We start from the raw sequence: 20588 nt of genomic DNA on the forward strand, positions 1-20588 counted from the left end.
TGTTGTTGTTGTTGTTGTTGTTATTGTTGTTTTAAGAAGGCCTTAAAAAAATGTTCATTTTATAAATTAAAAAAAAAAACATTTGTGCACACCGTTGGCAGTAGGTTGTATCTCAATACAGCAAAGTATAAATGGGAAGAAAATAAAATAACCGTGACTCAGATCCTTTTCCTCTCTGAGTACTCCTTAAGATTTAGTTCTAGAAGCATCGAACATAGTTACTGAGTCAGACGCTGTGAAAAAGATAACAAAGCTGCCACCCATGGGCGTCAGGAGGGCCTGCTCACTGTGGCGGCGTCCACCCATGGGCGTCAGGAAGGCCTGCTCACTGTGGCGGCGTCCACCATGGGCGTCAGGAAGGCCTGCTCACTGTGGCGGGGCGTCAGGAGGGCCTGCTCACTGTGGCGGTGTCCACCATGGGCGTCAGGAGGGCCTGCTCACTGTGTCGGCGTCCACCATGGGCGTCAGGAGGGCCTGCTCACTGTGTCGGTGTCCACCATGGGCGTCAGGAGGGCCTGCTCACTGTGTCGGTGTCCACCCATGGGCGTCAGGAGGGCCTGCTCACTGTGTTGGTGTCTTTTGGACGCATGTACAGTAAGGCAGCGTGAAGACTGTGGAACACTTAGCTCCTTGCTGTCTTTGCAGTATCTGTGTGTTGAGATAGGGCTTCTCTCTGTGTGTTTACTTATTTGTTTATTCATTTATCTATTTATTTGTTGAGGGAGGGTTTTTCTGTGTAGCCCAGCTGTCCCAGAACTGACTCTGCTCTGAACAGAACCAGATTAGTCTTGAACTCAGAGATCCGCCTGCCTCTGCCTCCCAAGTACTGGAATTAGAGGCGCGCCACCACACCTGGCTCCTCTTTACTTTTAAAGCAGACCATTTCATTTTAATCCTAAGGATAGTTTTAAATAACTGAAAATAATTTACCTAATATAAAAATAGCACATTTTCCACAATTTTTTAGAGCAATTTTAAAGCTAAACGCTAACTGATCATATGATGGAAAGACTTGAAAAAGCATGATGGACTGACCCTGCTGTAGTCATTAATAAATGCGCATGTTACCTTTGAGTCTTGCTGACCCTGGAGGCCAGTATGTGTCCCATGGTTCTGTGTGTCAGAGCTGCCACTTTAACGATTACCAGTTGTCCTCTTGGCCTCTCCTACTGTGACTCCGCTCACTGCCCTCCTAAGTGGCGAATGTGGCTGATCCAGATCCCCACCCAGGATAGACTGGGATCTCCGTTTAAATTTTTGTTCGCTGGCTGTTTTCACTAGTTCCTTCCGGCCCGTCTTCTGAATTTGTATGATTAGCAAAACTTTATTGACCGCGTGGAAGTCTGGGCCGTCTGCAGAGCGCCGTGTGACCGAGCACTCAGCGTGGGTGTTAGAGCATCTCCATTGCAGATGCCTTCTCGGACTCCAGAAGTTGTCGGGCACAGACAGGGCTTTTCTTTGGAGTCCCTTCGGTACAACAGCGAGTGCACAGAGCCCAACCCTTTTATTCCATAGCTTTCCAGCCAGAAAATAAAACACAGAGGCTGGTAGGTAAAGAGTAGGCGATCCCCACCCCCACTTTCCCGTCTTCGGGAAGGATGGCATGCATCCATGGGGCTTTCTCTCCCTAACGGAGACTGCAGCAGTTTCATTTTCAGAAATGCAGCATTGACAAAGTTCATAAATGCTTCTTTGTCAGCCTTGAGCCATGCGGCTGGGCCCCCAGAGTTATCTCAGATAGCACAAATAAATCTGGCGGCCTCCAGTTGTCTCAAGCAGGCATTAGCTCCTTCCTCTGTTGTCTCCGTCCTAGAATTTCCTCTTGGCCTCGGCAGCGCCGACTCACTCTGCTCGCTTCTGTGGCCTGTTAAGTGCTGCCAAACCTCTAGCAGTTTAGTGCGTGTGTTCCCTTAATCACGCCCCTTTGTTCTAAAAGTCTGTTTGCTTTCGGAGCCACTCATGTTCCTGTAGCCCAGCCCCCACCCCTTGCCATATGCGTGTCTTCTGTCCACAAGTTTAAAGAACACTCTAGATTCCCCACCATTCGGGAAGCGTCTGAGGTCTGCTCACAGGGTACTAAATCACACCCTCCTCCTTGCTCCTCATTCACGCTGGAAGCCTGGGCCTCAGGAAGGGGACCCTGAGTCAGGGATTCCTGAAAGTCAGTGTGAACTCTGCCATGGGACATGGAATCCTTCTGAGGATTGTTTGCTTGGCCAGCACAAGCAGGGGACATTTTATTCGTGGTGCCCAGGGTGGGTAGGCATACTCATCTCAGTGGGTTATTCATGGTGTCCAAGAGCAATAATACTGTGTTTCTTTTGTTTTGTTTTGTTTTTGAGACAGGGTCTCTCTGTGTAGCCCTGGCTGTCCTAGACTCACTTTGTAGACCAGGCTGTCCTTGAACTCACAGCAATCCACCTGCCTCTGCCTCCCGAGTACTGGGATTAAAGGTGTGCGCCACCACACCTGGCTCAAGAGCAGTACTGTGAACATGTGTTTCATGTGCGTTGGCACAGGTTGGGTCCCCCAAGTGCCTTGTTCTGCCCCAGCAGCTATGAGGCAAACCCCACTGTTGTACCCGCCAGACCCTGCCCCACAGTGCCTGATGTCCCCCTTACAAAGAACTCTGGGGGGCTGGAGAGCTGGCTCAGAGGTTAAGAGCACTGTCTGCTCTTCCAGAGGTCCTGAGTTCAATTCCCAGCATCCACATGGTGGCTCACAACCATCTATAGTGAGATGTGGTGCCCTCTGCTGGTGTTAATGTGTAGGTAGAACACTGTATAATAAATAAACAAATCTTAGAAAAGAAAAGAAAAAGGCACATGGAGCTGGCCTTTAAAAAAACAAACAAACAAAGAGCCCTGAGGTTTCCTCCCTGCGTAGGCATGGCCCACCTTGGGGATGCGGGAGACAGGAGTAAGGTGTTGGTTTCTAATCAGTTTCTTCTCTTGGGGTTCCTGTACCCTGTAGGAGAGGGTGGAGAGCTACACAAAGCACAGACTTGCTTTAGTGTTGCAAGAACGTTGAGGAACACTTCAGACTGACTTGTCATTTCTTCTTAATGCAGAGTACCAGCTTGCCCCAGGCTTGCTCAACCCCGCTCTTCTACAGATGATAGATAGACAGACAGATAGATAGATAGATAGATAGATAGATACATACATACATACATACATACATACATACATAGATACCTACATACACACACACATACATACATACATGCATACATACACACATACAAACACACAAGTAGATAGATACATATACATACATGCATACAAACAGACACATATAGATATACATAGATATATAGATTCATAAAAGCCTAAACATATATAAGTACACATACATAGGTACATAGATGATATATACATACACTCAAATAGATATACATAGATGTATAGATACATACACATCCATAGATGCATAGATGACAGATAACATTGAAAGAGACTGCCCCACTGTGCTGACAGAAGAGAAAGCTTGGCTTTGGCTGTTATTACCTCCTGCCCTGAGCTCTGTCTGCTCGGCGCCAGGCCAGCAGCTGCAGGGGGTAGTGTCCTAATAGATATGGCGGAGAGACTCAGAGCGAGGGACTTCGTTGTGTGTGCGCGCATTTTCCTTTTTCTTTCTTTTTTGACCCTAAAATCGGCCAGTCAGGTAGAGGAGTACAGAAGTTCCCTTTGCTGTTTAACTTCCACGAGAAGTTTCTATCCTTTTCAATGAAACTATTTTAAAAGCAGAACTGAAGCCCAAACAGACCCAGGGTTCTCGGGAATTCTCCAAAGGTGTTGATTTATTTACTGCAGTTAAAGCATAATTAGTTCTCATGGGATGGGGTATCTTTTAAACGCTTTGCTGGCAGCACGCTGGGTTTCTGGGTAATCAGAACCGTGTGCGCGCTGGAGCAGAAACTCACTGTAAATAGAAGCAAATGTCAAGAACTGTGCTTGCCACTTGAAGGTGGGTACAGTGTAAGGGAAAAGAAACAACTTAATAAACCCATCAAAGAACGGTATCCCAGGTCAGTCAAACCTAGGCCGCCATGCAGCCTCCCCGCCCTCTCCACTCTCTTGCCCTTCCCAGCTGGTTCCCACCAAGGGCTGTGGAGGGAGCAGCGCCCCTCCCCCCCCCATCTGTCTTTATGGTCCTGCAGATCGCTGGCCCTTCCCGGCCACCATGCACTCGCACGCACGCACTCGTCCTCTTCTGCCCAGGCTGTGGGCCCTTCTCCATGTATCCGTTCTACCTGACCAGTCTTTCCCACCGTTTGCAGGTTGATGTTTGAGATGCCACAGGAAATGGGTTTAATCGCCATTGCAGTGCGGCAGACCCAGGGCAAAGGTCAGTCAACTTTTGTTATCATTGCCGTTATTTTTCTTGCCGAAAATCCATGAGTCTCCGGCTGGAGAGCTCGGTGTGTGCTGAACCCTGAGACGACTCGAGTTAGAATCTCTCCATTTTAACAGCCCCCCGAAATGGGGCAGGGGGGAAAGGAGCAGGCCAGATTGACGCTAGTAGAACAAAGCGTTCTCCCAGGCCACAGTTCGCTAATTACGCAGCGTTTGCACGTGATGGTTGTCACACCTGGCACCTGTGTTCCCTGTACATCCTGCGAACTGTGGTGGAAACAAAGTTCTAAGGCATTTACTCTCCCGAGGGTCCTCAGCGAAGCCTCACACCCCGAGGCCTCCCTCCCACCGGCCCCGACACTGCTGGCACTGGATCAGCATCAGCAGGGTTCCCACAGCGGCCGACCAAGCGTCCTCACCCTCCCAGAGCCACGGTGGGACCAGCAAGGGCAGAGACCCTGCCAGTGTCTGCAAGAGACATGGAGGAGCCTTTACAGGAACATGGGGCATGCTTCTGTCAGCCACCACCAGGCCACCCACATTCCCTCCTCACTCAGGGCAGATGGGAGTTCGCCGCTCGCCAATTCTTTTATCTGAGCATAAGGCAAAGAAGAAAAATATATTGCATAACAGCTATGAGACTTGACATGATATATGTATATATGTATTTGTATGTATATATGTTTCTTTAAAAGATACTTTAGAAGAATTTTGATTGAGATATGCCTCTCATTTTTATTATCATTTTTTCCTAACTTCAACATCGTGTGTGTGTGTGTGTGTGTGTGTGTACATGTATGTGTGTATGCATGAGTGCATGTGTGAGTGTATTGTGCTACATGCCCATGCATTAATGTGTATAGCACATGTATGCAGGTGTGTATGTACTTCTGTGTGCAGGCAGAAGGTCAGTGTGAAGTGTCTTCCTCTCGCTGAACCTGAGGCTCAGCTGTAGGCTGGACCAGCAGGCTACCAAGCCCCAGACCTACCTATTTGTCAGCATCTCTTCACCACTTGGGTCACACCGAGGGTAGCACCATGCCTGGCTCTGTGTGTGTGTGTGGGGGGGGGGGGTACACATGTATGCAGGAGCCTTGGTCACTTTCCAGCTTATTTATTTCTTGAGGCAGGGTCTCTCAGTGACCCTGGCATTTACCAATTCTCACTGGTTCATACAGCCAGCACCTGGTTTCCCCTTTCTCTGTGTCCCAAGTGACCTCATGCTTGTGTGTCACTACTTTATCCATCCAGCCCCCTGCCAAGCCCCCTGCCTGGCCTTTCATGTGGATGCTGCAGATTCAAACTCAGGTCCCCAGGTCCTGCTGTAAGTACGCTGCAGACAGAGCCGTCCCTGCAGCCCCCAGGGATTGCTTCACCTTAAGTATTCAGTCTGCAGCTCAGACCGGGACTTGCCTAACATGCACAAAGCTCCAGACTGAATCCCAGCACTCAAAACCAGTTTGAGGCCTGTAATGCCACAGTTACTAAAGGCTCAGCTCTGGCTTCAGCGTACATGGGCTCCACAGCCAGGGAGGGATACAAGAAGGGTCTTTTCTCTACGGTAGCTTCCACACGACCATATGTCAGCACGGCGCGCAGACGCTGGAAGACGCGAACCGTCGAGCACAGAAGAGAAGCTGCTATCACAGTCATTAAGTTTCAACAGCGGCTTCATGGTGGTGGGGTGCACGTGTGTGTATGTGTGTACATGTGGAAACCAGGGTCAGCCTTCAGTGTTATTCCTTGGGAGCTGTCCCCCTTCTCCATTTGGGACTTGAAACTTGCAGATTCAGCTAAGCCTGTCCGAGGCAGAGAGCCCCAGGACCCGGCTTATCTCCGCCTCCACAACACTGGTGTCATAAGGACACACCAGCACGCTCCTAGGCCCAGGTTTTCGTATGAGCACTGGAGACTGAGCTCAGGCCCTCACACGTATGTGACAAGCACTTTACCAGCTGAGTTCTCCTGCCAGGCAGGAGTTAGCCCCAGACTCTCAAGGTGGGTTACTAAGCACAAACAGACTCAAGTACGACGACGTCTGCCAGGCGTGCAGCTTTGAGACAGTGTTGTCTGGAGTGTCCACATGGGAGGTACTGTTCTCTCAATGGCTCTGTCTTCCAGGAAGGGGCCCAAATGCCTGGCTGAGCCCTGTGGGGTGTGCCCTTTCCACCCTGCTGGTCTCCGTTCCCTTGAAGTCACAGCTGGGACAGAGGATTCCGTTTGTCCAGCACTTGATGTCCCTGGCTGTCGTGGAGGCGGTGCGGTCCATCCCAGAGTATGAGGTATGTGCAGCTTCATTGTCCTCCCCTTCCTGTGGAGCGTCCAGCTTGGCCTCTCTATCTGTAGCCTGTGTTTGCATCATTGGCAGTGCCCCTCACAAAGCTGTCACCGACGCACGTGTGGTACCATTTACAGTGGATAGTCCTGGCGGGGCCACAGCTCAGGGGCAGAGTGCTTGCCTGACACACTTGCCGTGTTGCTGTGGGTGGTTTCTTCCACAGAGCTTGACCCCCAATCCCAATCCCTTCTGGGGCCGTTTGCCAGGCTGCTTAGCATCCTAGTAAAAGCTTTTCTTTTAACGAAAGCCCCGTCTCAGGCTGTTGGGCTGGATGGAAGCTCTACCTTTTCAGCTTTGAATGGGGCTATTTTATGGACGTAAGTAACTTCTTCCCACCAGCCGTGACTCTCAGCTCCGCTCAGAAGAGCTGCTCTTTGTCTGTGGGTGATGGAGTTCACGGCCAGGCTCATTTGGTGCTGTCTTCCTGACTGCAAGGACGCGTGTGCTCAGCATCCTTATTGTTACCTGCCTTACCCCACTCCCAGCACCAACTTCCTTATTGGTTGCCTTTCTGTTGCTGTGACCTTGGCCATGGCAACTTTTGGAAGAAAGAGTTTATTCTGGCATGCGGCTTCAGCGGGGAGGAGAGTTCACCATGGTAGAGAGGCGTGGCAGCAAGCAGCAGGCGTACTGGCAGAAACAGGAAGCTACACATGCTCAGCCACAAGCCGGAAGTAGAGCGAGCAAACTGAAGTAGGCCAGGCCCTTCGCCTCAGAGCCCAGCGACATACTTTCTCCAGCAAGTCCGTACACCTCAAATGTGCACAAGCAGTGCCACCAACTGGGAACCAGTTTTTCAAACACATCAGCAGTCTGTGGGTGATGTTCCTATTCAGACTACTATAGCGTCCATTATTAAAGAGACAAGGAAAACAGGGAAAGAGAATGATGGATTCAGCAACAGGAGCCTTTCTTCCATGTCTGTCGCCACTCCACATGTGCCTGCAGTGCTCCTGGTGCACTCTCATGTGTCCGTGAGGAGGTGCTCCCTGCAGTGCTCCCGGTGCACTCTCATGTGGCCGTGAGGAGGTGCTCCCTGCAGTGCTCCCGGTGCACTCTCCTGTGGCCGTGAGGAGGTGCTCCCTGCAGTGCTCCCGGTGCACTCTCCTGTGGCCGTGAGGAGGTGCTCCCTGCCTCCCTCCCAGTTTCAGTTCTTATATCGAGGTTGTTTATTTGTTTGTATTTAAAGGCCTTATTGGCTCCTTAAGCGAGATGCGAGAACCAGCTCTCAATGGGTGTCTGAGCTGTCTGCCACTCCCTGTCCCTGCCCACGTGGCCAGTGTACTCGTGTCTTTGCTTTCCAAGTGATGCTGAGAATTCTGAGGTCCACTTTGACCTACAAGGTCAGGTCACTGACCAGCATGAATGTCCACTGCCCCACATCATGACTGTGTGATTAGTTCTGGGCCCATCAGTGTCACAGAGCCTTAAGACACCTGAGCTGAGCGCTGACAGTGTAACACTTTCCGGGGGCACCAGGCACGTTTAGCCTTCGCAGTGAGTGTGACAGTCTGTTTTCAGCAAGTCACATGCTGAGCCTAGGACACAAGTAAGACTGATCACCTCACGGCTTTGACTCTGACCTTGCCGCCTCACTAGTTACCTCAGTGCCTTCGCCGAGCTGCTGCGGTGTGCAGAGGTAGCGTCAGGGGTTCAGGGAGTGGGAGAGCAAGCTTGCCCGTGGTGCACCTGACATAGTTGCTGCTAGCATTCTTACCACTTCCAAGGCTGCCAGCCTCGCCCTTACCTGGATGATATGACTTCCATTTTGAGTGGAGCTATTTTCAATTTTTTATTCATTTTGCCTTTATGTATTGTATTTTGATCATACTCAACTCTCCCCCCCCACACCCTGATGCTCCCCTAACACAGCTCTCTCTCAATTTGATTCCCTCTAATTGTTTTACTAACCCACTGAGTCCAATTACTGCTCTATGTGGGTGCATGGGTGCAGGACCGTCTGATGGTCAGACAACCCCCAAAGAGAAATGCTTCTCCCTCCTTCAGTGCCTGTCCACTGTACCAGCCCCTCGGCCAGGGTGGAGTTGCGTGACCCCCTTCCTCCCCATGGCGCCGGGATGTGTGGCTGGTCCAGCCTTGCGCAGGTAGCCACAGAAGACTGTGTAACAGAACTCTTACCTCTTCTCTGACTCCTGGGTTCCTTCCGCCTCATCTTGCCTGATGCTCCCTGAGCCTGGAGAAAGTAGGGGCTTTCTCACGGTGTCCACCCAGGGCTAAGCACTCGGGGCCCCTTATTCCTAGTGTTTGGGCCAGCTGTGGGCTTCTGTATCAACCTCTGCCTTCTACAGAAAGAAACGGCTCTCACCAGGGTTGAGAGCAGCACAGATCTACGGCTGTAAACATGGTGGCTGTCAGACAACATGACCGTTTAGTAAAACACCTGTAACAGGCCACCTGCTGGCGCCTGAGACCTCCGCAGTCGTGCGGTTTTGGTCAGGCTTACAGTATTGGTTGTGAATTTTCTTCTAAGAAGAAGAAGGTCTCCAATCCACTCATAAGAAGATGGCTGGTGACAGTCGTGCCACTGTTGCAGCGGTGAGCACACCTTGTCTGGCAAGTGCTTACTGTAACCATCAGGGCCCAGCTCTGGATAAGACTACCAGTGTCTTTCCTCTTCTATTCGCCTACATAGCACGTCTGGCACTCAGAAATCTAGCCAGCCAGACAAGGAGTTCCCCCATAAGCGCAAGGCTGATGATCTCTCACTGCCCTGCAGCTGAAGTGTATGATGTCTTCAATATAAGGTCTTACTGTATAGTTATGGTGGGCAACCAAGGGCAAGTGGAAATAACCTCTGTTGCTTTGGGAGCCCCTCCCCCGACTCATAGAGGGGTGACCTGTGCCCAATATTGAGATAAAGGGGGGCAGTTAACATTATAGATTTTCACGTCTTTTTTATAGTCCCTTCATTTGGGTTAATTCTCCCCCTCCATACTTTTCACTCCCAAATCCTCCCAACTTCCATCACTTCTTAAACCTTTCCCCTATTGTATGGCTCTTAATTATTATTTTACATAGTTCTACTGTCCCCCACCTTTCATGTCCCTATGGACACTTGATTTTTGACAAAGAAGCCAAATATATTCAATGGAAAAAGGATAGCATCTTCAACAAATGGTGTTGGTCTAACTGGATGGCTACATGTAGAAAAATGCAAGTAGATCCATATTTATCACCATGCACAAACCTCAAGTCCAAGTGGATTAAAGACCTCAACATAAAACCAGAGACACTAAATCTGTTAGAAGAAAAAGTGGGGAAGAGCCTCAGATTCATTGGCATAGGAGACAACTTCCTGAACACCAATAGCTCAGACTCTAAGATCAACAATTAATAAATGGGACCTCATGAGGCTGAGAAGCTTCTGTAAGGCAGGAGACACTGTCAACAGAACAAAGTGACAGCCTACAGACTGGGAAAAGATCTTCACCAACCCTACATCTGACAAAGGACTAATATGCAAAATATATAAAGAACTCAAGAAATTAAACACCACCAACCCCCCCCCCCAAAAATTAAGAAATGGGGCTCAGAACTAAACAGAGAATTCTCAACAGAGGAATATCAAGTGGCTGAGAAACACTTAATGAAATGCTCAACTTCCTTAGTCATCAGAGAAATGCAAATCAAAACAACTCTGAGATTCCATCTTACACCCATCAGAATGGCTAAGATCAAAAACTCAAGTGACAGCACATGCTGGCAAGGATGTGGAGAAAGGGGAATACTCCTCTGTTGCTAGTGGGTGTGCAAACTTGTACAACCACTTTGGAAGTCTATCTGGAGCTTTCTCAGAAAACTGGGAATAGGGCTTCCTCAAGACCCAGCTATTCCACTCCTTGGAATATGCCCAGAAGATGCTCCACCATACAACAAGGACATATACTCAACCATGTTCATAGCGGCCTTAATCATAATAGCCAGGATCTGGAAACAACCTAGATGTCCCTCAGTCAAAGAATGGATAAAGAAACTGTGGTACATTTACACCATGGAATACTACTCAGCTATTAAAAACAATGAAATCCTGAAATTTGCAGGCAAATGGATGGAACTAGAAATGACCATCCTGAGTGAGGTAATCCAGACCCAGAAAGATACACATGGCACATAGTCACTTATAATTGGACACTAGCCCAACAGGGATGTCCCCTGAAAGTCTTTACTTAGCAGGAGATTGGGATAGATATTGGGACTTCCTATTAGGACTCCAGGTGAGAGAGGTAAGGGAGAATGGGGAAATAGAAGGATCCAGAGGGTCCTAGAAACCTACAAGAAGAACATTAAGGCTGGCGGATCTGGGCCCAAGTGGTTCTGCTCAAACTACTGCAACAACCAAGGTCCATGCGTGCAGTAAACCTAGACCCCCTACCCAGATCTAGCCAGTGGACAGCACGTTCTCCACAGTTGTGTGGAGAGCAGGGACTGACTCTGACATGGACTCTGGTGTCCCCTATTTGACCACTTCCCCTTGGTGGGGAGGCTTGGTGGCACTCAGAGGAAGGGTAAGCAGCTACCAGGACGAGACCTGATAGGCTGTGGCCATATGGGGGGTTGGGGAGGGGGAGCGGTTCCCTTCTGTCACAGACCTAGGGGAGGGGAACAGGGTGAAAGAGGGAGGGAGGGGGGAATGGGAAGATACAAGTGAGGGGATAACAATTGAGATGTCATCTGAATAAATTACTTAAATTTTTTAAAAAAGACATCTGCAGATGCTCGGGCTTTGTTCTTGTTGATGTTTGTTTGTACTGGAGACTGAGCCTCCATCCTTCCCAGGCCTGTGCTCTGCCACGGACCTAATATTACCAGGCCACTGCTCTTTTTTTTTTATTGTGAGACGGAGCATCACAAAGTTGCCCCGGCAGCCTCAAATCCGCAATCCTGAGCCACAGGAATATCTGTGCAAAAGGTGTTTTAATAATGAGAGATGGTGACGAAGGGAGCGTGTGGTATGTTTTGTTGGTATTTTACCTTCTCCATACAGCAGGTGCTTTTATACTGTGTTCCATGTGGCTGGGCAGACAGCTCAGTGACTAAGAGCAATGGCTGTTCTTGTAGGGGACTTGGATTTGATTCCCAGCACCTACGTGGCAGTTCACAACTACCTGTAACCCAGTCCCAGGGGATCCAACAGGTCTAGCCTTCATGGCACCAGACCTGCACTTAGTACACAGACAGACATGTAGGTGAAACATCCATTCACATAAAATCAAGTTTAAAAGGTACTGTGGTACACCCCACAAAGTGATGGGCCGACTAAAGCTGGAGAGGACCAGGTCCCATCTTTCTGGTTCATTGCTTGCCACCCTGTGGCCGACTGCTTAATTAACACGCAGATTTGCTTTTAGGATATCAACCTGCGAGTGAAGTGGCCCAACGATATTTATTATGGTGACATCATGAAGATTGGTGGGGTTCTGGTTAACTCAACGCTTATGGGAGAGACATTTTATATCCTTATCGGTAAGTTTTTAAAGCCTTTCACCCAGCGCTTTCTTTCTTTCTATCTTTCTTTCTTTCTATCTTTCTTTCTTTCTGTCTTTCTTTCGTCCCCCATTTTTTTTGAGACAGGGTTTCTCTGTGTAGCCTTGGCTGTCCTGGACTCACTTTGTAGACCAGGCTGGCCTCGAACTCACAGCAATCCACCTGCCTCTGCCTCCCTGAGTGCAGGGATTAGAGGCCTGCACCACCACACCCCAGCTCCCCCAGCATTTTCTAATAATACTAAAACAACAAAAATTAAAATGTCCTATGCACACCTATATCTGAAAGAGCGAACACTTCGTCTGGGGCTGTGGAAGCTGCCAGGTTGGTGTCACACCTCACAGATGTCTCTCTGTGCTGCTCACGGAGCTGGAAATGGTGGGAGGAAACACCCTCCTGTTTTATAATAAGCAAAAAGTTAATGTCTGTGGTAGGTAGCTTGACTGTCCCCGTGACAAGGCATAGAATCACCTGAAAAGAGAATTCAGATCGTGTTAGTAAGCGTCTCTGTGGGCATTGTCTTGATTATGTGCCGTGATGCAGGAAACCCCAGGCCACAGTGGGCAGCAGCCCCAGTCTCTGCTTTTCTGCTTATTACGGTAACGGAGTAGAAATGACAATAGCTAAGGGACTCCCGGCTGCTGGCCTTGCGTTCCCAGCCATGAAAAGATCCCTCTTTAACCTTCAGAAAAGCAAAAACCTCAAGCTAGTCAAAGTAGGTTAGAGTGGCTGCTTCACCCTAGTGCATCCAGGGAGGGAGGAGGCGCACTTAGGACCTGGATCCAACCACCAATCTCCCCTAATTCCTAGTAGAGCTCACTGGTCACTCAGAAGTCAGCAGCAGACAGAAATGTGTGCCCAGATGTCTACGAGGCTCGCCCCTTCCCCGCCCCGCTTCCAGCAGGCAGCAGCTGTCTAGTCAAGCTGCTTCACACTTCTAAAGCTCCACTTACTTAAGTAATTGTGCTACATTCAGGCCCTAAGCAGCGGGGACCGTGGCCAGGGGATCGTTCCCGGAAGCTAACGTACAGTGTTGGGGATGTGGTCCTGTGGTGCATCTTAGCGCTTTTGGAGGCTGGCGAGTCCTGAGGGCCAGGCTTCAGGTTAGCAGCAGAATGTTCCAGCTCCTAGTAAGACAGACTCCAAGATGATGGCGATGGTAGCATTATTCTCCCTCAGACTTTTAATTTTGTGAATGCTGGGAGAATTTGCACTATTATCAGGACAGCCTTTCTCAACCTGTGGGCCGAGACCCCTTGAGGAGGGGGGAGGGTCACATATCAGATGCCCTGTATATCAGATGTTTACATTACAATTCATAACTAACAAAATCACAGTTACGAAGTAGCAACAAAAATAATGTTATGGTTGGGGTCACTACAACGTGAGGAACTGCACTAAAGAGTCAGAGGGTCAGGAAGGTTGAGAACCATTGATGATGTCAGGTTGCTTTTTTTTTTTTTTTTTTAATCGTTTGTTTGGTTTTGTCCAGGCTGTGGATTTAATGTGACTAACAGTAATCCTACCATATGCATCAACGACCTCATCGAAGAGTACAACAGGCAACACAGGGCCAGCCTGGAGCCCTTACGAGCCGACTGCCTCATAGCCAGGGCCGTAACTGTGCTGGAGAAACTGATAGACACGTTTCAGGAGCAGGGGCCCAATGGCGTTCTTCCGCTGTATTACAAGTACTGGGTGCACAGGTCAGTGCCCGCTGCACGCTTTCTTTCACAACTTGTGGCAGTCAGCTGAGCGCAGATCTGGATAGTTTTGTTTCTGTTTTTTTTTTTTTAACTCTGGGGGTAGGGGAATGTTGAGGGGAAAGTGCAGTGATCACAAACTTGAACAAGTCGGCCTAGCCAGGAGCAGAACGTGACGCTGAGAGCATCTAGAGCCGGTTTGGTGTGAACTGTGAAGAGGCAGATAGTCACACCGAGGGTAGAACCTTCTCGATCTCAAAGCGGGATCCTCATGCATCAATGGCAGCCACACCTGCGCCCGGGATCCACTAAGTCTACACTCAGCTCCCAGAGTCCTCCTGCGATTGAGGTGGGACAGCCACACGTGTGTGAGACAAGCGTCCCCCCTTCCAAAGCGTTAGCGTCTTTCAGGGTAAGGAGGGAAGGCCTGGTGGAGTGGCTTTCCCCCTCCCGTTTTCACATGGGTTCCAAGGATTGAGTCTGTGTCATCAGGCTTGTGGGCAAGTACCTCACTGCCTAGCCATCTTGCCTGTTCCTATATACTGCTTTTTTTTTCCTTTCTTTATTTTAATTAATACATATTAATCTGAAAAAGTAGTGGATTTTTGCTATGACATCTCACACATGTTTACAATATAATGTAGTCATATTCACTGACCCCCATTGCCCTCTCTTGCCCCTCCTAACCCCTTTGTTCCCCAAAAAGCCTCTCCCCCCCACTTTCCTGTCTCTTTGTACATCGTGTTGAGAGAGCTCAGGGTGAGGAGGGGCACAGATCACCAGTAGTAGGATCAGAGGCAGCGTGATGTGGTCCATAGAAGTCCCTGCCCACCTCTGTCGCCGCTTTCACAGGGACAGAGAAGGTCAGAGGTCGCTAAAGTAAGTCTCAGCCTGTCCCCAGGACCCTAGTCCCTGTAATGGATAGTTACAGCCTTCCGTTGCCTCCCGTGACCGCCGTGCCCGTGTGTTTCATTTTCAGTGGTCAGCAAGTCCGCCTGGGCAGCGCCGAGGGGCCACAGGTGTCTATCGTGGGCCTTGATGACTCTGGGTTCCTGCAGGTCCATCAAGAGGACATCGGGGTTGTGACTGTGCATCCAGACGGCAACTCCTTCGACATGCTGAGAAACCTCATTGTGCCCAAGCGACAGTAGCCGGGAGCGCAAGTCCCCCAGACAGCTTGGATCTGCCTCAGCAGCAAGCCACAACAGTGAAGGGAACTCTGCCCAAGCACTCTGCTTGCGTGGCTGTTGTCTCTCACTGCCTAGGGCCTGGGAAACTAATGCGGAGTCGGAGGCCAGTGTGTTAACCCTTCAGGTTGTTGGTTCCCTGCACACCCCCTCGCCCCCCAGGTTTGGGGTTTGTTTGTTTTGCATATATCACTGTGGGTTTATTGGGTGTTTGAAGATGCATCTGGTGAGGGTTGAGAGTGGAGATTCAGTTTGGCTTGGAAGCTCAGTTTGCCTTGCACAGTGTGAAAGTGCTCTTGCCCGCATGGGGCTTGATCTGTGTTTTCTGGGGAAAACGAGGAGCAGAAGTTGGGGATAACAATGAGATGATAGTGCAAATGTTTCCCGAGTAGCTCAGGCCTTCAGCCTGCTGCTGACACAAGGAATGCCCTCCGCTCAGGCGAGCGCTCAGTCAGAGGCCCTCCCGGAACACGCGGACGCTGCGGTGCGTGGACAGGCTTGGTTTTGGTTTGTTTGTTTGTTTGTTTGTTTGTTTTTTCTTGACGTTCTTCTGCTGTGGCAGTCCAGTAACACTGGGCTGAAGAACAGCTGCCTCGAGCCTGTAGCCAGCGCGGTTGCAATGGCCTTGCAGACTTTTAAGCCATGATGGCACCTTCCTTGGAGGTAGATGCTCGCCCGGGCTGATGGAGGTACGGGCTCACTCTCCTACCCGCACAGGGGAGGATTCTTGGAGTTTTTAAGCAGACTAGTCGCAGGCACAGGCTGTTTGGTAGAAGTAGAGCGTTCCCACAGGACTGGGTGCTCACGCAGGACTGAGTGTGTGGACTGCACCGTAGTCACCATCTTCTGCCACCTATTTCCTTACGTTGTCATGAGAGAAAGATACTGACACTAAAGCCATCAGTTTGGAAAGGTGTATGTGTGTGTGAGTGCGTGTGTGTTTGCACATGCGTGTGTGACTTTAAAGGAAGATGGCCAGAATCGGATGTGCTAAAAATCTCCATGGAAGAACAAAGGAACGGAAGCCTTTCCAGGTTTGTTTCCAGATGTGGCCGTGCTTCCCCACACACCTCCCTTCTCCGTGGGGCTTGGGAGGCAGACACACCCCTGACTGCCAGCCTGAGAGACCCCATTCCTGCCTGCTCCCTGCTTCCTGCCACTTGCTCCGAGTTAGTGGAAAGGAAGTGACTGGACAGAACACTTAGCTTTGAACAAGATCCCCTCACCATAATGAGTACCATCTTTATCCAGGTCTTGTGTAGTCAGGCCAACTCCAGACACCTGAGGTTCTCAGTATAAAAATCCATCTACAGAAAAACGAAAGAAAAGAAAATTAAAAAAAAAAAAAACAAAGCCGGGCATGGTGGCACATGCCTTTAATCCCAGCACTTGGGAGGCAGAGGCAGGCGGATTGCTGTGAGTTCAAAGCCAGCCTGGTCTACAAGTCTAGGACAGCCAAGGCTACACAGAGAAACCCTGCCTCAAAAAAAAAAAAAAAAAACCAAAGCAAAAATCCATCTACATTCAGCCTAGCACAGACAGCCCCATTTGAAGCAAAAATATCAGAGGGAATGACACAAGCCTGACCTGTGTTTCAGGGAATGTAACTTTAAAAGAACTTAAAAGTAACTTTTTTAGTTCAGATTTTTTTTCCTTAATTCATGCAAGTTCAAGTAAAACTCTACACCGCCCCAAAATTACAAGCTGACTGACCCTTGAGAGGATGTCTGTAAAATGTCATCCAGACTGAAGATCCCCAGGCTGGCGTTGCAAGCTGCGCTCTTCAGACTTTGTAACATAGGCCCGGCTCTCTCAGGACGGCCATTGTTACGTTTTACATTTCTGTGGGGGATTATTTAATGAAAAACATGCTATGTTTTATTTTAAACTGAAGGCCTATTCTGGATAGTTCTACTTTGGGGAAAAATGTTATCATTTAATTTCCTTTCTGTAAGTTAAAACTAATGAAAGTGTGGTCATGTCAGAGCAGACAGAGATGTTCTGGGCACGGCGATTGGCCTCTGAGTAGTCACACTGCTTAGGGGTGCTCTTGCCTACGCAGACATGACGCTCCGTTGTCTTGAGAGAGACAAAATAGCCTTGAAGCAGATCTGCATTTCCCATTGGCCTGGCTTTGCCTCACATGAACCAAAGACTTCAAATTCCACATTGTAGAGAGCATCCTGCTGATGGGGCTGGGAAGGCTGCCGCTCTAGCTGCTGTGTGTGAGGAGCTGCAGGGACTCTGTCAGTCTCAGCAGATACTTCACTGTCTCCGAACCGTGAGATGTGGCCACCTAGCTCGGAATCTGCATGTGTGCTGTAAAGCAGGTCGCTCCTGCTGTAATACTGCTAACGTACCTACTCGCCTAGGCTTTGGAAGGTGCACACAGCAAAAACTGGGTTCCACATGGCTCAGCTAGAGCGATGACGGAACCCTAGGGAGGGCTGGAAGTGCTGGACCTGTGTCCTGTGTCATGCACAGCGACGTGACCCCAGCCCTAAACCTGTCAGAGGCTTGGGCAGATACACATCCAGTGAGGGGCCACAGACTCTGGGCATCCCACTACACCTAGTGTGGGACGTCACACAGTGTGGTCGTCTCCTGGCCTGTCTTACCTGGTAGCTCCAGAATGCAAGAGAACATCTTAGGGGCTTTGCTTCCCAACCTGCCAGAAATGGGACATCCTCATTCCTGGTTCATCACTATGCATCTTTGAAATAAAAATGTAAATCTTTTTTTTTGTAGCTTTTCAAAGATTCATCTCTGAAAAGAATGACTATAAACCAATGCCTATAAAGCAAGTCTACCAAAATAAACATTTAGGATTTTCACTGTGGCTCAGGCTCATTCTTGTTTTTAACATTCCCTCTCCGCCCCTGGTTTCATTACTAAGGGTAGTAGCTCTTGATTTCTGTTTTATTTAATATCTAAACATGCTTTTAAGACAAGAATCATGTGTAAGAATTCAAGAACCTAGTGCTTTGTGAGTTTTTATGTATTTTTGCCAAAAAGGAAATCTTACTGATGGGAAGGAGCAAAGTTCACAAAGGCCCAAAGTATAAACAATTCTTTTCTGTCTGTTTTGGTTTGGTTTTTTGAGGCAGGGTTTCTCTGTGTAGCCCTGGCTGTCCTGGACTCACTCTGTAAACCAGGTTGGCCTCGAACTCAGGGATCAACCTGTCTACCACGCCCAGCCAACCAAATCTTTTAGCTGAAATGAGAGGGAGATTTAAAGTCACCAGCTCAACCCTGTTCTTTTAGGATCTATCTTTTGTAAAAACTGATATTTTAACACTAAATAGCACACTTTTTTTGGGTCAGCTTGAGGCTTGGGTTGGCGGTGACCAAAAGCTGCCAGTCTCCACGGTTTCAGCTGAAAATGTTCTGACTCCACTGCATTAGAGGGACTCCCACGCTCTACCCAACTGCCTGCAGCTCTGATAGGTTAAAGCATGGATAGATTTTATATGTGTAGGCTGTTAGACGCACACCTCACACCACAGCACACCTTACACACTCACACCACACACAGTCACACATACCATACACACACCTCACACCACAGCACACCTTACACACTCACACCACACACAGTCACACATACCATATACACACTTCACACCACAGCACACCTTACACACTCACACCACACACAGTCACACATACCATACACACACCTCACACATACCTCACTTACCACACATACACACACCACACTCCACACACCACACCTCACTCACACCATACACACACACTAACACCACTCACATACCACATACACACACTCACAGACACACACACACCTCACATCCACACACCACACACATGAACCTCACTCAAATCACACACACACCACACTCAACACACACTCATACCACACACATGAACCATACACTCACACCACACACACTCACCACACATGCCTCACATACACATACATGAGCCACTCACACGCTGCCCTCATACCACACACACGTCCCGTACACACACACCACCTCACTCACACCACACTCACACCATACACACCACACACACACACACACACATCTTTATGGTGGAAGGGAGATAGGCCTACCAGACTTCTGAAAGGATGAGGCGTGGGGGTGAGGGGTGGGGGTGGGGGAAACAGGCCCTCCCACCCCTTCACGTTTCTGCAGAGGTATGAATGGAATGGCGTTTCTAGAAAGGGGCTTCCAAGAACATAAAGGAATTCCTTTCCCTGGGAGGCCCTGTGCAGGACCAAAGGCTTGAATTGGGCTTAGGCCTCAAGTGCATTTGATCCACCGTTTTTGTCAACATGGCACATCTTAGGTAGAGCCCACTGTGATTTTCTTTTCTTTTTTATTTTTTTATTTTGTGAAAGGGGGGACATCATTATTAAAAGTCTTCCTGTCTGTCAGAGCCTTAGAGTTGAGAACCAGTGTTGAGGACAAGGGTTGACAGTATTGGGTTGCCATGGTAACTGCGTGGCAACTTTACTTGAGTCCATAATCTCTGGGAGCCACTTTGGGTCCCAAGGAATCTTCTTTCCTGTTCTCAGTTATGGAAATGGGTGATGTTTGCCCAAATAAGGAAATGTTTACTAATATGCATTCAAACTTCAAGGGACGCAGACTCCCCTATGTTTGCTTATGTCATAATTTATGAATCTGTAACTGGGTCATCTTCCCACTCACTAGTAAGCATTCCTATCGTCCCATGGATACAGGTTGACACAAAAGCATGTAAATGGTACTTTATTGGAAAATGTTGGTGCTAACACCCACAGATCAAACATAGACCCTCCAAAATCCGTGGCTTAGTTGTGAGGCTCATGGGCATAAAGGATAACACCTTGGCTTGTTACCATGTGTGGAGACTGAGCATCTAGTGAGGCGATGCCAGGTGCAGACAAGGGATGTGACCCAGTGCCTTCCACATAGACTCCTGGTCCTAACCTCGACAGCACTGGAGAGAGTAAACAGGGCCCTCACTGAGGGACACAGGAGGCTTGTGGAAGCTCACATTTTTATAATTCTTGATGGCATTGATTCTAGAAGGATTAGTTTTTTAAAAAAACAGAAACAAAACAAACAAAAAACCAAAAAGTGGAACCTTTCCATCCAGGTAGGAAGAGTTTCCTAAAATACAGGTTGGGTTTTGGGGGGGGGGTGAGGGTGGTGTTTGGCTGGTTCATTGGCTTTTTGTTTGTTTGTTTGTTTGTTTGTTTGTTTGTTTTTGGTTGGTTGGTTTTTTGTTTTTGTTTTTGTTTTGGAGCTTTTGGGGGGTTGCATTATAATTTTTTTATTAATTCATATTACATCTCAATTGTTATCCCATCCCTTGTATCCTCCCATTCCTCCCCCCCCCCCTCTGCTTTCACCCTATTCCCCTCCCCTATGACTGTGACTGAGGGGGACCTCCTTTCTCTGAGTGCCACCAGGCATCCCCATCAAGGGGACATGGTCAAATATGGGGCACCAGAGTTTGTGTGAAAGTCAGTCCTCACTCTCCA

At 48.9% G+C, this 20588-nt stretch overlaps 1 protein-coding gene across 1 annotated transcript in view; it reads left to right on the forward strand.

The window, feature by feature from the left end:
* The window catches only part of HLCS (holocarboxylase synthetase), a 162902-nt gene extending 144977 nt beyond the window's left edge, over positions 1 to 17925 (forward strand). The window contains exons 7-11 of the mRNA XM_084801053.1: positions 4283 to 4350; positions 6480 to 6640; positions 12066 to 12180; positions 13694 to 13907; positions 14884 to 17925. Of these exons, the coding sequence (XP_084657179.1) occupies positions 4283 to 4350; positions 6480 to 6640; positions 12066 to 12180; positions 13694 to 13907; positions 14884 to 15055 (730 nt within the window). The 3' untranslated portion in view covers positions 15056 to 17925. The remainder of the gene's footprint in view (positions 1 to 4282; positions 4351 to 6479; positions 6641 to 12065; positions 12181 to 13693; positions 13908 to 14883) is intronic.
* Positions 17926 to 20588: the final 2663 nt, after the last annotated feature.

Source organism: Acomys minous (assembly GCF_964271855.1).
Source record: "Acomys minous genome assembly, chromosome: 11".
Classification (NCBI taxonomy): domain Eukaryota; kingdom Metazoa; phylum Chordata; class Mammalia; order Rodentia; family Muridae; genus Acomys; species Acomys minous.